The sequence below is a fragment of the Alosa alosa genome, chromosome 6 (assembly GCF_017589495.1).
Source record: "Alosa alosa isolate M-15738 ecotype Scorff River chromosome 6, AALO_Geno_1.1, whole genome shotgun sequence".
In the NCBI taxonomy this organism is placed as follows: Eukaryota; Metazoa; Chordata; class Actinopteri; order Clupeiformes; family Clupeidae; genus Alosa; species Alosa alosa.
Window position 1 is genome coordinate 10,157,294 of NC_063194.1, and position 18,202 is coordinate 10,175,495.

The 18,202-nt window shown below is 43.4% G+C and overlaps 1 protein-coding gene across 1 annotated transcript in view; it reads left to right on the forward strand.

The window, feature by feature from the left end:
• Positions 1-371: 371 nt before the first annotated feature.
• LOC125296106 (BAH and coiled-coil domain-containing protein 1) overlaps positions 372-18,202 on the forward strand; it is a 34,424-nt gene continuing 16,593 nt past the window's right edge. The window contains exons 1-5 of the mRNA XM_048245788.1: positions 372-578; positions 2,768-3,085; positions 14,645-14,806; positions 15,783-15,908; positions 16,057-18,202. The exon at positions 16,057-18,202 is cut by the window's right edge and continues 323 nt beyond it. Of these exons, the coding sequence (XP_048101745.1) occupies positions 2,914-3,085; positions 14,645-14,806; positions 15,783-15,908; positions 16,057-18,202 (2,606 nt within the window). The 5' untranslated portion in view covers positions 372-578; positions 2,768-2,913. The remainder of the gene's footprint in view (positions 579-2,767; positions 3,086-14,644; positions 14,807-15,782; positions 15,909-16,056) is intronic.

Consider the following 18,202-nt stretch of genomic DNA (forward strand, 5'->3'; position numbering starts at 1 on the left):
GACTGTCCCCAATTTACCCTCCTTCAATATCCACACAGCCCTCATTCATAATGTGTGGCATAGCATTGGAAGGTCCCTGACAGCAAAAAGCTTTTTTTTACTGTGTATTGTGTGTTTTACTTAATAACATCATGTTTACCTTAGCACAAGGCAAGCAAAAGGCTTAAATCTGGCGGCATACGTGGACTTCTCTTTGTCTTCTGATACACCATTGGCCTGTAAAATTGACCAATCGGAGTCTTGTGTGTCCCCTGGCGAGCAGCACGAGCTCATTAACATGTAGTTAGCCGACCAATGGGTGACTGTGTTTACCCTCTCCGACATGAGAAGCACGAGCTGATGGGTGCATTGAAAGAGGCTCACTTGTCAGAGGCTCGAGCCTCGTTTCTCTGGTCCTGGGGCTCGAGCCCAGCGTTGCCAGATGAGCGAGAGCCATTGCACCTCGAATGGAAAACTTGGAATGAACCATTGCTGCATGATGTATAAAATGAACGTCATACTTGATCTGTCTCCTCGATTTATTTATTTTAACGAGCATTTGAACATAATTTATTGTTATGCAAGGATTTAACGTACCAGTAAGTAATTCATTTATTACGCATTATATCCATCTTGATTTTTTATTTAGATTTCCATACTATGTTTAATATTTGTTTAGATCGATTTTTGGCCGTTAATTTGTTTCTTCTTAAGTAAAACATCTATATATTCTATATTCAGCATTGTCTCTAAATCACTCTGTTGTTAAGGCATGCATAATAAACTGAATTAATTTCAATGGCCTGTGGCTAATTTCATTCCATATTTCATCGCTTGCTTTGTGCAAAGACACGTCCTTTTTATGTCACATGTGGATTCCTTTGGCGTATATATTTTTTCATTATATAGCCTACATGTGCTTTATTTGGAAATATGAAATGAGTTGTCCATTAGGCCTGTAGGTTAATCATTAAGTGATGGCTATTATAACTCCATTAATTGGATATTCTCACTTCTTATTATTACAGTTTCCTTGTGAAATAGATTAAATAAAAATATGTTTATCAGTACTATAATTGTGGTATTTTAAAATGTATTAATATTGTAAGCATCAGTTTCATAGCTTTGAAAAGACAATGTATTTTAAACTCATGGTTTAAAACAATCACCTTTTGCCTCGTTCTTTAATTTAAAAGTGACAGGAAAGATTATATTAAAAAGTAGACAATTCAAATAGTTGTGGCATTTCTTCATATCCTGTAAAAATGCCATTATTTAGGGAAAGGATGAGAAGTGTAGCCTATATTATAAATGTGCATTTGTTTGAGGGCTACACAATATTTATTGGTTACTTTCCATACATACATTTATTTTTATTTCATGGCATATTTATTTGTAGATAAACATTGAATTGTTTTGAGGAGCTTTGCACTGGGGTGCGGCCGGTAGGGAGAGAGGGAGGCCTGGTCAAAAGAGAAGCCGCTAGAGGTGGATTCCCACCCGGGCGGATTGGCTCGGTGCGGCCGCTACAGTCCAGCCTCGAGCGACCTGGCAGGAATTAGGCTCCTAGAACATGATTTATCATCTGATTTGCGCTTGCGATTGGATTTTCAGGACGCCACAACAAAAAGTTACGAATGGCTACATTTGTTGCTACATATTGTTTGAAGAATTGGTTACATTGTTTCAATTCTGTCATTGCCACGCTTGACAAATCTTTGTTTTTATTCATGCGTAGTCGCTGAGGTTTTATGCTTTGATGTAAAATTACCTTCAACATTTAATGTATTGTCAAGTGAGATGACTAGCCTAGTTGTCTGTTCGCTCTAAGAAACATTGCGGTCTTTTGTCATGAGAAAAGGAGAGGAAGGGGACGGGCAGTAATGGCTGACATGAAGCACTCCTATGGGGAGACAAAGAGAAGCTGTACGGCCAGTCGCCGTATTCATGGTTGCTTATACTGCTAGCAGTCTACCCGAATTGTGTTGCATTAATCAATACGATTTGTAATGTTGAATTGAAACGATGCATATGCTCATAAATAGCCGAAATGGTTCTGTGCCTATATAAATAATCGCTTAATTTCGTCCGCTAATCCTCCAAAAATGATTAAAGGTTTAAAAAAAACAACAGAGGTTCATCGCCTCCGGACAAGCAGCTCTTTAAATCGCTCGAGAAATCACGCATGCACTTCCGATTGCGGCACGTTTTGAAATCTGATTAATTGTGGTGCCATGATAGGCCTTTGATGTCCTGAAATAAATGCCAGAAATAGGTCATGAAAGATGAAAGGGAAGAGATGCAGATGCAGTGTACACACACACACACACACACACACACACATATCACACAAAGAAATGTCAGCAATAGAAATCAATCTTGCTACGGTATGTTGCATTTTCATCATTAATCTGCAATAATAGGCATCTATTTAGGCACGTAGACTAAGGTAGCCTATGCTCTGAAGTGGGAGGAGATAGGCTATAACAGCACCTGTAGAGGCCTAATCTGATTTATGATGATAGCATGTCTAAGGTCTAGGTAAACTATAATTCACAATTTTACTTGGATCATCAAAAATGCGACTTTCTCCACTGCCATAATACTGAAAAAAAAAACAATAATGCTAGCCTATAGCAATTGTTACACGGAGACAAGACAGCCACAGATGTAACAATCACTTCCAACGCCATGAATGACATATTGTGTTAAATCAGCAAATTGAGTTTATCTTGCCTGCATAAGCCCACTTACACTTGTCCTGTCAAATATATTTTTTATCTTACAGAAAAGATGAGTGGATGCTACTGTTATCACAGCATAACTCAGCAATTGAACGGCCACCATACTTTCAGCATGCGAAGATTCCCTGCACGTGTGGTCTGATGCCCCTCTCTTGCTTCCTGAATTTTGGATTACCGAGACTACACAAGGATGGAGGGTCGAGATTTTGCGGCCCCCGCACACCTTCTATCAGAGCGGAGTGCACTAGTACATCGTGCCGCGACTCGGATCTCCTCTGCAGGCCACAGCTCTGTCCAACACGCCAGTCATTTTCCAGCAGGAAAATACTACCCCTCTCACATACAGATGCCCTCACATTCAGGTATGAGTCTTCTCCCCTTTTCTCTCCATTGAGATCTAATCCGATATATTTGACTGGTCGTGAAATCTAGCCTGGTATCAAAGCCTCACTATGTTAAAATTATTTGATATGCTACCACTACAATTTGGTAATAGTCAATTAATCAGGTCCTATAATATAGTGTTATTGTTTTCATGAGCCCTATTTCATTTTTGTGACGGAGTCGAAGACCTTTAGCCTATTGATATAAGAAATTATTTTATTGTATGCCTACATATATTTTTCATTGTTTAATAATATTCTGGGATCAAATCAATTAGACGATTTATAACGTCCTCAGAGATAGCCTATAGGCCTGTCCAAATGTGGGCTTGAACAGCATCGTCCTGATGTTTCGAAGATATTCTACTGGTATCAGGCTACTCGGCCGGATTCAAAATTGTCATTAATGTTATATCCTCCAAACAGAGACAACAGACATGTGATAGGCTAATGAATGCGTCTGAAGAATTTTGTGCACGATGTCGTCAGTTGGCCACTTAGGCCACCAAGTGTCAGAATGAGCAGTCAGCACACATTCTGTAGAAGTGCGCATGTCTGGTTGGCCTAGATGAGATGGTTGGGTGCAGGTCAAATTCAGTGTTGGCTTGAAGGTGGCTTGAAATCGAAGCAGTGAGGTGTCGATGTGCGAATGTGTTGTCAGTATACACGATCGGTTTAACAGCTGATTTTGGTATGCATGGATGCATCTAGGTAAGCATGATTACACTAGATTGGGTGACACCCAATTTAGAAAGCATAAATTGAAGACCTTATTGTTTATCACTGTAATATTTCAGCATAAAATGGAAAGTGACGGACATTTCCTCAATTTAAGGACAGACTACCATAACCATACCTTTGTCTGAATCCACAAGCCCCCCTTCAGAGAATAGTAGAGAGTGATATTCATAATTAGTTTTAATCAATTAATAAAAAAACTGAAAAAACTGGACTTGAAAATCAGTAGGCCTGATAGTTGTAGTGGACTGTAGAAAAGGTTACTGCAGACTGGCTACTGTGCACTGGAAATGTGGTCACTGCAATGCTGAGCACTCACACCCACACACGTGCCATAACATGCAAAGGGAAAACTGGCAGAATTTCTGAGGTTTGGGGTTTCATTTGACTAGATTCCATCAGTAATCAGGGCTGTGTGACAGAGTATTCAACAGCTTCCAATGAAAACTGCCATGGAACATTAGATAATTTCGAAAGAGAAAATACAATACAGCCAAGGCAATGTGTGTGCATGCATGCATGTGTGTAGCCTATTATTGCTCATATGAGTGTGTGTTTGTGCGTGCTCACGCGTGTGTGAGAGAGAGAGAGTGAGAGAGAGAGAGAGTGAGAGAGATAGAGAGAGAAAGAGAGAGTGAGTTGTGGATTCTGAAAATAATACTAGCTTCAGCTTGACACAAACATTATTTTTGATAAAGGTCATTTGAAGATTAATGAGTTTAGCCAAAAGACAGGTCAGCTTTAGAGGCCATCTTAAAAAAATAAAAACCTACAGCTTTCTGCAGTGATTTAGGTTTGCAGTAGGCAGATGGTTTGTGGTGAAGTGGGAAGGCACAAACACAGCTGTTTGCAACCTGCTGAGTGGCTGCTTGTGTGATTGCTGTGGTTGTGGGATTGCTGTCCCTCAGAGGAAGTGGAGATGCCACTGTGTTTCTAAAGAAACTCATGTCTTATGGTAAGGCCACATGTGAGCCTCATGAATGTCCGCAAACAGTCGAATAGAGTTCCTGTGAAGCCACCGTGAAGACACCACCTCTTGTTGCTTCTACCTGCTCCTACCTTTAAAAGACAGACACTTTTTTATGAGCAAAACTAAATCTAAAAAAAAGTCAGGAAGTATTGTTCTGTATGACATATGCAAACAACTTGCACAGTCTACAAAAATAGACCCTTTTTGCTGTATATGCTGTGAATATGAATATGAATATATTCATTCATTCATTCATTCACACACACACACACACACACACACACACACACACACACACACACACACACACACACACACACACACACACACACACACACATATATATATATATACCAAAGTGTTGGGATATTAATTCAGCTGTCTGAATCTATGATCTGAATGCTCAAGATGACTTTGTCATCATATCCCCTCTCATCATGCTGGTCATAAATTAATGAGAAGGCATTCACACACGCCTTAATCTCACATCACAACTGTTACCAGTGACAGAGAGGCCTACAGTGCTTAGCTTGGTGGATGTTAGCAGGAGATGCTAACACTGGTTACAGTGTCTTTGTCTTTGTCCTGCTTTACTCACTCTGTCTAACCTCAAACCTATAATACACATAGGATATGACAATGGCACTTCTGCACTCTGAAGCCCATTATTTTCAATGTCTTCCGTGGCACAAGAACGGTTTTCTGCTACGCCAGGCAAAGTGCAGAGAAAGCGCCAGCTTGCCGCTCAGCTTGCCCTCGCACACACCGCGTTCAACAATGAACTTTGACCGCAGTGTGTGGTGCCGACTACTATTTTGCTCTGAACCCAGTAGCAAGCGCAGCACATACCGCTTCCTATCTGAAAGCCCCAGAACTCTCCAACCCAGTTAAGGCCTCGTCCTTAACTTCATCCCATACTCAAGATGAAGGCACTGGGTTTACCATTCCATGCCTATCAGGACTTGGGGTCTGGTCTATATTCTGTGGGCTCGGGGGGTAATGGCGTTATTTCATGGTTGTGTTGTGAGTGGCTCATTACAGACGTGCCTCAGAAGATTGCATTAAGATTGCATTCTCAGATAACAGACAACCCTGGACTGAACATGGTGCTGGTCTCTTCTAGGCTGAGCTACTCTCTGGTTTTGGATGCTGTGACATGGATCACTGTGAGGTGGCTCCAGTGTGTGTGTGTGTGTGTGTGTGTGTGTGTGTGTGTGTGTATGTGTGTGTGTGTGTTTGTGTGTGTGTGTGTGTGTTTGATGCCTGCTGGGTTGGCTTTTTTCATGTGATAACTGCTGCATTGCCTTTAGTGGGAATTGTAATGTTCTTTATTTCTCTATCTATTCTCATCAGTGATACTTGCCTCTCTAGCATATTAAGTTACCTTATCTTGAAGAAGGGTCTTTTATCACTTTCAAAAAATGTTGACAGTAGTGTTAATTTTGTCACCTATTTTTAATTTAGTCTTAGTCTTAGTCTTGTGACGAAATGTCCTTTTTAGTCTTTGTCATATTTAGTCATTCAAATATAATTTTTGTTAGTCAAGTTTTAGTCGACTAAAAGTCTCGTCATTTTAGTCTAGTTTTAGTCAAAAGAAAACTAAAGGTATCTTAGTCTTAGTCAGATTTAGTCAACACATTTTAGTCTTTTTTTTTTGTAACAAATTATTACCATTTGAGTCAAATAGTGTTTCACACATCTCAATTTTCCAACAATATTGTGTCCACAGGGCTACTCGTCTGTTATAATTAATTACTCATTCTGATTTTTTGTCAGTTAGTATGTTTACATGCACAGGTAAGTCGACCTAGTTATAGCTCAGCTGGGATTTGACCATAGACAGTAAAAGATTCGACTGGACCATGGTCATATTCGTAGACCAGTGTTTCTCAAAGTGTGGTCCGGGGATCACTGGTGGTCCGCAAGCTATCCCAAGTGGTCCGCGAGTAGACGTGGTAAAATAAAATATAGAGGAGTTGTTTGCAATATTGAACCAACTTGTATGTAAATCCAAACAGTTCTGCAACACTGTCTATGTAAGATATACCAGTTTAAATCATACAGTATGAATCCTCTGACACAATAAGCAAAGTGCAAAGACAATAAGCAAGGTGGTTCAGTGAGTAGGCTTATTGTGTAGACTAATTATAGGCTACTGTTGAAGTAGGTCTAATCTTTTTTTTTTTTTAGCTAGGGTTAGTTAAGTGGTCCTGAAACTGAAAAAGTTTGAGAAACACTGTCGTAGGCCAAAGTATTAATGTTTTACTCCGCCTCGCTAGATGGCGATAGGCACCCAAACACAGCACATTCCCCAAACAGACTCTCCATCTTAGCCATAGCTAACTTGCTAGCGAACTTTCCATATTAGCTTACTTGCTAGCAAACTTTGCATCATCAGTCTAACTAGTTAAATAGTTGACATTACATGATGAACATTTTCGAATGGACATTCTGGGGGATGTTAATATGTACGAGTGAAGCTTCAACTTCTGTAGCTTCAACTTCAACTTCTTAGGTAGTTAGCTTGAAATCTCCAGTGTTCTTGTTCCATGTAGTTTCGTGTTGCAGCCACAGTATGTAGACTAGCCTACAGGAAAGCCATTTCCCTCATTCGAATATTTTGAAAACAACAGCTAGATATTCTGTCTTCTCATTTTGTAGACCTAAAATGGAGAGATTTTATCTTAGTTTTTATTTCATGCAAAACATTTTAGTCTCTGTTTTTTTCATCAACAATAATGCATCTTAAGATAGTCTTAGTCAGTGTTTCAGGACATTACTGCCGTCTCTTCATCGTCTCGTCTTAGTCATGAAAAAAAAGGTCGTTGACGAACATATTTCCTCTCGTCTCGTCTGACGAAATTAACACTAGTTGACAGTTGCTTTGTTGCGGTGCACAAACATGCACACACACACACACACACACACACACACACACACACACACACACACACACACACACACACACACACACACATAGTTCAATAGTAGAATGACCAAATCTTCCTGTTACACCCTTCCTTGGTCTATTTAGAAGGAATGTTGTGGTTTGGTTGACTATATATGTGTCCAGTTTTATTTTTAACCTACATATATCTGTATAGTAGAATATCACCTGGGTCCTTTATCCCATCTGTTTTGAGAAATTGACAAGACTATGACCTGTATATAATTTGTGACTCACAAATGATAATTAACTCACTCACAGATGGTTCCATGTTGGCTCTTTACACATTTCATTAGAGTGTTTCAGACTATGAATGATAAGGATCAGTTCCAGATGTGTCACAGAGATTAGATACACCTGTTAGTCCAAATAGCTCTGGTAGGCTGTTGTTATTACTGAGAGAGAGAGAGAGAGAGAGAGAGAGCAGTGTGTGTGTGTGTGTGTGTGTGTGTGTGTGTGTGTGTGTGTGTGTGTGTGTGTGTTTGTGTGTGTGTGTGTGTGGGGCACCTCCATGTGCACGCTTACAATTACAAGTTGATTACCTGTAGAGGAGAGGAGCTGTCAGACCTGAGGTAAGACAGGGACACTTTCTCATTACAGATGAGACAACATGTATTTCCATTATCTGACGGTGTGTGTGTGTGTGTGTGTGTGTGTGTGTGTGTGTGTGTGTGTGTGTGTGTGTGTGTGCATGCTTGCACAATTGTTATATGTCCCTGTTTGACAGTGAGAGAGAGAGAATATGAGAGACATACATAGATGGATAGATAGAATAATCATCTCCTCTCCATGCTAATATTGACCCTAACTCAATATTTTCATTATTCAGGAAACAAACTTTTCCTTAGTGATTAGTTTCAGAAAAACAGGATGTTATATAGCTACAGGTGGGGTCAAGATAACTCCGTAATAACAGTCCATAGGGGCTACTCACTTCAATGAAATATTAGCTTTCACTTGAATTAAACTTAATAACTTCATTGACCATGTACATTTAGTCAGAAAAGTCCTTTGAGCAGAAAAGTGTCTTAACGAGGGAAATAATGTGAATAAAAAACAAAAAAACATAAGTGTGTGTGTGGGGGGGGAGCTGTGGTGCAAGGGGCTGCAGCACTCATACCACATTCAGTACCCACGCGTGCCCGCGCCGACCCATGTTTGAATCCGACCCGTGGTCGTTTCCCGATCCTACCCATCTCTCTCTCCCACTCACTTCCTGTTTCCCTTCACTGACCTATCTGAATAAAGGCAAAAAGCCTATATATATAGGCCTATAAAAAACAATAAATATGGTCTGGAGCATAATTGAATAACCTCAATGAATAAATGATGGAGTGGTTAGTCCACTGGCTGGACAACACCATTTGCCAGACAAAACAGCCTTATGCATGATATACTGAAAATATAGGCACAAAATCAAATGACAAATTGTAAATTGTACTATTCTATTTGTTTCACATTTATACAAATGAGAAGTTGAATAGTATGATAATGTATGGCATGAGAAGAAAGTATGTAAATAAGGAATATATGGAGTGATAAAAAAAACTGTAATACCAATATGTAGTCAAAGGATTCCACAGTCAACAACATCTTTTGAATTTAGTGCATACACCATCAGAAATCTAATGAAAGTGGTGGTAGTGCAGTGTAGCTAAGGAGCTGGGCTAGCATGCAGTTGTAGGTTCAATTCCCCGCTTCCACAGTTGTGCCCTTGAACAAGGCACTTAACCCTGAGAATAGCCCTTGTAATATAATTGACATATGCAAGTTGCTTTGGATAAAAGCGTCTACTAAATGAATAAATGTGAATGTATAAATGTAAACCCACTTGACATCACTGTTAAGAACAATTGGTGCAAAAAACAAAAGTCCCAAAACAGTTCCAATATAAAGGCTTGTGCCTGTATCAGAAAGGAAGATAAAACACAGCACCCCATAGCTGAAGAAGGGTATTGTACAGTTTTGTACCCGCTGTTTTCCCAACATGTGAAATGAAGGGCTTATTAACCCAATTCATACAAGTGGAAACAATGTGCAGCCATTTAATTAGATAGGCAATTTTCAAGCAGCAATCTGGAGAGGACATTTAGTAGCTCTCTACTTCACTAAATTAAACTCTTCCTTAAAGTGGACAATGTTAGGTTTGACAAAAATGTAAAATATTAATGCATATTTCATTTACATTTCTAAAATCTATTTGTATAGCGATTTTATTTTTGAAGGCCATGCCGAAAAAGAAGAATTAAGCACATCTGCAGTCTGTTCTGAACATTGTTCAGTATTTACAACAACGAATAAGTCATTTAGTTACAAAGACCTGGAGCCATTGAGCTCCCCCTTTAAGCCCAAGCCATCATTTGTGTGCTTTATAACAACGACCTGCTGCTCTCTTCATCTCCTGAGGAGGGACCGCTGTAGCCTCTTGATCTGCTGGAGCAGGACTACCAGACCCAGGCCCTGGCAATAAAAGGAGATCTACTCAGAAAATTACATCCCCTAAAAAATCAGACATTGGAATCATGACTCAAGAAGATTCTCTCTGGGTAACTCTTCTTGAGAATACGATGCAGTAGGCCTGTTCTGGTCTGTTTAGAGCCTGTACGGCTCTGGGTCTGTTCATTACATCATTCATCATCTGGAAGTTTTGCTTGACAGCCAGTGCATTGAAAAGCACTACTAGCAGAGTACTAAACTGTATTAAAGATTGACTAGAGAGATACCAATCTTGTGCAAACACTTCTTAACTTGTTTAGACACACCACCTCTCACTGTAGTTAGTGTTGACAAATCCAGTCAAACCAGCAAAAGAGGAATATTTGTGAACCCTGGAAAACTGAACAGGATGAGTCTCCATCTCGAGATATGAAGGACATGTGGCGGTTTCTGTGGTAGATGGCAAAGCAGAGGCACATGTCTGGTGACCAGAGACGGACAACCCACTGAGCCGCAGATGAGGCTCAGACAGACAGCATGCTTTTTCTTCCTTCCTGGACCAAAAATAGAAACTTGCATACCTGTCTGCCCACTTCCAAAATTACAACCAAAAATATTACTGGCATTGACAAAGCATAAAACCATATGCTATTAAGAGATGGTCAGTCACTACAACATTTACATATAAAAGCCCATTATCCATATATTATTAGATAAACATTAATGCGGCCCTTTTTAACTCAACAAGATGCAGAAAAACTAATTCATGCCTTTATGCACTTTTCACTGGTCTTCCCAAAAAACATCTAAAGAAATTGGCACTCATACAGAACTCTGCGGCTAGACTTTTAACTAAGACCAAGAAGAGAGAACACATCACCCCTGTGTTGGCTGAACTGCACTGGCTCCCTATTTCCTATAGAAGAATTTCCCTATTTCCTTTAGAATTTTAAGGTTATGTTAATTACTTACAAAGCTCTGAATGGCATAGCACCTTCATATATCTCTGAGCTTTTAATATCTTATCAACCACAAAGGAAACTTAGATCATCCAATTCTAATCTTTTAATCGTACCCAAAGTGCTCCACAAACAAAGTGGAGAAGCTGCTTTTATCCATTATGCCCCAAAACTATGGAACACCCTGCCTCTGTACATCAAGCAGGCGAGTTCAGTAAATATTTTTAAAAAAGATCTGAAAACATACCTGTACAGGAAAGCTTTTAGTTAACTCATCTTATCCTGTAGACTACTTTTTCAGATTATTCTACATCTGCTGCCATTGGAGGGCGCAGCCAGCCAGAAGCAGATGGGCTCCCCCTATTAAGTCAGGTTCTGCTCAAGGTTTCTTCCTGGAATATGGGAGTTTTTCCTTGCCACAGTTGCCATATATGGCGTGCTTGTGGGGGTAAAGGGTTAAGGCTGCCAGTCTTATGACATGTTATTTTCTATATTTTGATATGTTGCTGAGTGGATCATAAACGGCCCCAGCAATGAAGAAAAGTGATTGATAATGACTGACTGACTATTATTGTGTTACATGCTTCAAATGTAAAGCACTTTGAGCTGCATTCTGTGTATGAAAGGTGCTATACAAATAAATCTTATTATTATTATTATATTATAATTCAAACTACTGTATATTCAGAAACATGACACATCCACACACTTGGGCTTGTATTTGTATGTCTGTTCACATGCCTGTGTCTGTAGGCATGGCCTCAGTCTTTGTGTTGGTCTACCTGTTTCCATGGAGACAAATGATGACTCAGATCCTGGGCCTTTGTTTAATGGAATCAGCCTGGGCCTGAGATGTTAGCATGTTAGCTCAGTGTGTGAAGGCTAATGAAGATACTTACTGACTTAATAGTTCAGTGCAGGGAGACTGATAACTCTGTTGTGCACTGTTGAAAGGCTGATTGCTACTGTTTTTTTTTTTTTTTTTTTTCAAAAAGCAGTTAATTAATCAAAGCCTCTAGACTCCATAGTATGGAACTGAATACTTAATATCACAACTAATGATGCTGTTAGTCCATTAGCTCAGAGAATGAATTAAGGACTATCATGCCATACATTATCAAATAGACTAATGACATTATTTACGTAAGCTTAGTATGCAATTAGGTGAAGAATATTCTATTATGTGTCTGTCTTAGTGGATTAAGTTATGTGGTTACAACATATTAGTGACCGGTATACAGGTTAAATGTCATTCATTGTAAATGTTTTACTGTATAATGCTTTTTTTTATGCGAAGTGATTATTATTTTACTTTTTTTTTTAGTTGATTTATTCGGTTGATGTATCATCAGACCTTTTGTTTTTGTGGAGTCATCTCTCTCCCCCTGTATATCTGTCTCTGTGGGTGTCTGTCTATCTCTCTCTCTCTCTCTCTCTCTCTCTTTCTCTCTCTCTCTTTCACACACACACATACACTGAGAGAGAGAGAGAGAGAGAGAGAGAGATCCATTAAACATCTAAGCACACTAAAGTCTAACCAACTCACTTCTCTCACATGTAGCCTGCAAGGGGAATAGTTTCCGTAATGAATATTCAACCACTTTTCTTCCTGTTCTTCATCTTTTCCACACCTCCACACTCACCACATCCATCAGACTCACTGATCAAGCATGTGCTGTGTGCGTGTGCGTGTGCGCATAGATGGAGTTATCCATATCTATCCTCCCTCTCCGCCCCCTACTTTCTCGCAGTCCTGGAGGTTCCCAGAACACAACAGGAAAAAGCAGACACCTCCAGAGTATGCGCGATGGTCCCAGTTGTCGACAGACCAACAGGAATTTGGCTACTACTTCTTCTAATGTTTTCAAGATGCCGTTCGCCCGTTATAAGGAAATCCCCCTCTCCAGTAGCCATGTGAGACTGCCGCTTACCACTTGGTGCTGAGAGGAAACGGTCGCTGAGTCACTTAACGGTACCCAGTTGTCCGCTTGCTCCACGTCAGAGAGCTTTACAGACACAGTCTGCTCCAGCTGCTCACTGCCGGACGGTACCGACGTGTGTTTTTCCGCGCTTTTACACTCTGGTGGGGTGTACCCGCGAAGTGACGTGCGTTTGTGTGTAACCTGTGTCTTGACATAGAGACATCTGTTGAGGATCATTGTCGTGTTGATCACTGTCACAATGTTCTTAGTGGGTGAGTGAGATGGGGTTTTTTTTAATCCTTTGATGTGTTGCAAAAGAAATGCCTCTCAAAAGTGTATCGCAGTGTCTGTATGAGTGAGGATATGAGTTGTTGGGCTATGGTTTGGCAGTTTACAGAGGGACTGATTATATTCTGAACGGATTCCGGATTTGGTCTAGGGAAAGTGGCCTGTCTTTTGAGTTTTGTCTACAAACTTGTATTATCAGTAGGGCCATGGGCAGCCAGGTCTTGTGACTGAAGAGACTGTTTGTACGTATGAGGAGAAGGAGACTGTATGTGTCTTGCCCATGTGTGCACAAAGGCACTCTCTGGATTTCATTGTGGTTTTTAAAGGGGCCCATTTATTAGAAATGCTATCTTTGAAGTCTTGCTTTTGGCAATTAAGTAATTATCTGATCAAAAGAAGTAAAGACATGAAAGTTGAACATGAGAAAAGAAACCAAGGCTTGGAATTTGGGGGCAATGTTTGTGGTGTGGTGATACATGTGTGAGGGGTGATAGGTGGGGGTGCTCACTGACATCTTTGTAGTTTTATTGTTGTGTTGTTGAAGCAGTTTAACAAATGATCTAACACAATTCCCATTTGCAGTTATTACCGTAGATTGTGTGTGTGTGTGTGGGGGGGGGGGTTGTATGTGTATGTATGTGTGTGTGTGTATGTGTGTGTGTGTGAGTGAGTATGTGTAGGGGTTTCGTCTGTTACCCTAAGATGTGTGTAAAATAGATGAGGCATCAGGGAGGATTACCCAGTCCTATCTGGAATAGATTAGCACCCCCACAATTCCCAAGAAGAGAACTCAAAGTGTGTCTAACAGGAGCTGAGCTCAGGGAGTGTGTGAGCAGAAACAAGAGTGTACTTAGTGGGTTTACTGTTGTGGTGTGAATGGGAGGGAGTCTGATGGACGTCTATATGGATATTATGTATGGATTCTTCCTTTATGAACCAGTCAGTACACCATTTAGCAAACATGAACCAGTACCTTGGCCACCCATTTGCTCGGGAAGAAGTTACTTTATTATTATTTACTATGGCAACCATCATATTGTTCACAATGCTCAAGAGTTTGCACAAAATGTGAATTAAAATATAAGAATTCCTGAATTAAAAGATACATATATAAATCAACACTACGACATTTTCGGTATTTTCCAGAAAAACAACATACGTATTGCCATTGTTATGCTCAATTTACCTTCTGATGATGAAATATGGAGTGGGCTTCATGTTCTCTCTCTCCTCTCTCTCTCTCCCTCTCCCCTCTCTCTCTCCCTCTCTTGTTCACAGGCAGTGGACTGGTGGGAAACTCGTCCTCCTCCTTCATGGGCTCCTTCCTGGCCAGTGGCTTGGGCTCGGCCCCGTCTCACCCTCCCCATCCCTCCAGGCCTCCATCCTCCCCCTCCTCCCACTCCAGCACCTCGCAGATCTGGTTCCCCCACTCACATGAAGGTGAGGACCTGATGGCACCATCTTGTCCACTGACCTTTTGAAATGGCCCGCCCTTATGGTTGCCTAAGGTGGACTTCTTTTGTCTTTTTGTCTTACCTGGCTGCCTTTGTATTTCTGTCGGCTTGAATGTCTCTTTGATGTTCTCAGATGTTTCATCTCAGTCTGTCCTGAGACATTTGTTCCTCCTTATTCCTCTCTGTTGGTGTAATTGATTAAATGATGTAAGAACTGGTCAGTTGTTCAGTTACGTTGAATGATAAAACTGTAAAATGAGCTAGACCACTGGTGGACACATGTTGGGGAGATGTTGTGCTTTCAGCCTCAGTCCATGTTTTCTTTAAAACCCACCCAGAGAGGATCCAGTCCTCAGTCTTTAGATGAGCCTCATATACTGTAGGTGTAGACTTGGTTGTCCTCAGTCCTCTCGCTTCCTCTCAGTCGATCCGGCTGCCTGTCTGACACCTTGTCTTTGTGCTGCGGATTTACAAATTTGCTGAGCAGTAATCAGGAGAAAAGCTTCCTGAGGAAAACATCTTACTCAGCTTCTGTTGCTTTGTCATTCAGGGGCCTGTGTGTGTGTGACTGTGTGTGTGTGTGTGTGTGTGTGTGTGTGTGTGTGTGTGCGTGTGGCACATGTGTGTCTGAGTTTCTGCTTTTCAGTCTATTTCTATTCTTTGTGTGGAGCTGTTTAGGCTATACAGAGTGTTTTATGGTTTTGTTCTCTTTGTATGTAAAGATAAGCTTTCTACTTGCACACAGATTTCATTAAAAACAATACAAATCTGTGCATACAGATACACACAGACAAACTCACCCAGCGTGAAATACTGATGGGTGCTAGAGATAGACTCTGACATCTCAGTAGTCACACCTGTAAAAGACAACACCATCTACAGTGGCTAGTGGTCAGTTATCTTTTTCTGCTGTGCTCATGTCAGTGATCCCTTCTGCATCCCTGTCCTGTCCCTTACCTCAGCGGCTACAGGGTATCCTCGTTTCTCAGGGACACTCACCCACACCTTCCTTCCCATGGGCCCTTTGGATCACCATGCCAACAGTGGCGTCCTCTATGGCCAACACCGTTTCTATGACACCCAAAAAGGTAAATGTTTGCACATGTCATACATCAAAGCCTCATCCCCGAATGTTAATTATTCATTAGCTGTTGATGTCAGGTAATAAAAATTGATGTCATCATATTGACGTTATTATGAGCATCTTTATCATTAAAATGTACTTTTGTTTGACAGAGAATTTCTACTTGAGAGGGCTACCCTCTCAACCTCTCCTATCGGCCAATCATAGCATGCCACCAATCTCCAGGGTGGGGCAAGGGGGAGGTTCTAGTGCAAAAACCCCTGAGCGAGGCATGTCCGTGTCTAGCCGGCAAAAGGAGCCAATGAGCAGCAAGCAGGAAGCCAAGCAGAGACAGCAGCACCAATCCCATCAGCTCCAGCAGACGCAGACTCCGCAGAGCGGCCCAGGCCAACACCAACACCCCCAGCAACCCACCCACCCGCAGGCCCAGCGGCTGCACCAGCACACCCCGCAGCCCCCGCATCAGCACCCGCACCACGGCCACCACCACCACCACCACCACCACCACCACCACCACCAGCACCCCGCCACGCACCCCGCACTCAGCATGGAGGACGGCAGCATGCACCCGGGAGCCCCGCACCCTCAGGCAGTGGCCACGCCGCTCAGTGCCTGCCTGCTCAACAGCAAATCTCCCAGCAGCCACTGCGGCGGTGGAGGCAGCGGAGGTGGCAGCGGAGGTGGCGGCGGTAGCGGCAGCGGTGGTGGAGGCGGCGGCGGCGGCTCCAAGAGCTCCAGCTGTGGCGAGGGCGTCGGGGGCCCGTTCCCGGACCGTGTGCGGGGCGAGATGCGGATCAGCGAGCAGCCGAGCGTGGCAGACTGCGTCCAGCGCAAGCAGGGCCTGCAGCACTCGCTGCCGTACGCCGCCCTTCCGCCGCACACACTGCCCCCTGCTGGCAGCGCCGGGCACCCGCGGGGCTTCCATTGCTTGCAGTTCCACCCGCACCACCCTCACGCACACGGACACTACAACCCCCCTCACCCGGAGCTCCTCTACCCCCACCCGCCCGCACCCTTACCCAATCCCCCCATGCCCCACAGGACTGGCCCTGCACTGGTTGAGCAGAAGGCCGCCGTGCCAACATTCGGGCCAACTGTCAGGCAGCCCGGTGAAAAGGCCAATGGGTCTTTTCAACTGGGCAGCCCGGAGTGCCATGTTATTGGCAGTGGGGGTGGCAGTGCCAAAGAGAAGGCTTTGCAGAAGAGTGGTGGCAGCGATGGGCATGCTCAGGCGTGGCACAGAAAGCAGATGTCCTACAGGAAGGCAGAGAAAGGCCCCGACTGGGCTCTCAGCCATCAACAGCTCCAACAGCAACAACAACAACAACAGCAACAGCAACAACAGCAACAGCAACAGCAACAGCAGCAACAACAGCAACAACAGCAACAGCAGCAACAGCAGCAGCAACAGCAGCAGCAGCAGCAGGCGGCTCAGCTTCAGAGCAGGACCCCACAGGCGTCCCCCGCACGCTCCCGCAGCGTAGATCCAGACCCCTCTAGAGCCCCTCCAGCTCAGCAGCCCAAAGCCAGCCACCAGCAGCAGCAGCAGCAGCAGCAGCAGCAGCTCTACGTCACCGCTCAGGCCTACAGGGACTGCTCGCACCCGGGGCCCCCTCCAAACCACTCGCCCCTGACGGCTAAACCTCTGGATGGACGCAGCGGTGGCGGGAGCGGCAGCTGTTCCATGCAGAGGGACGGGCAGAAGGTCGCCCGAATCCGGCACCAGCAGCACGGCCGAACAGGCTCCGGCACACCTGGTCTGGAACCAGCGCCGACTAATGGAGGTCACGACCCCAAGAGAAAGATAGACCTGACCCACAATCCGGCCCACAGCCTCAATCCCAGCACCAACCAGAACCAAACTCACCACAACCACAACCCTAACCACAGCCACAACACCAACCATAACCCCAATCATAGTCACAATACCAACCATAACCATAACACTAGCCATAACCCAAACCCAAACCTGCAGTACAGCTACTCTCGGCAAGGGCATCCGCCTCCAGAGGTGCAGCCATGGCCCACTACTCCCCAGCGGCCAGACACCCAGCGGCAGCAGCAGCAGTCGGCGGTCTACATGAGTTCCATCAGTGCTAATGGAGCCAGACAGCACCCTGCCATGGCCCCCCCTGTTCCTGTTCCAGTCCCTCTAGCCCCTGGGCCCGGTCCCCCAGCCATTCCTCCTGCCCCAGCCCTGGCACACAGGCCTCCCCAAGGCCCCCCCCAAGGGACTCCCCAAGGCCCCGCCCAAGGGCCCCCCCAAGGGCCTCCAGCGACAGATACAGGGGCCATGAA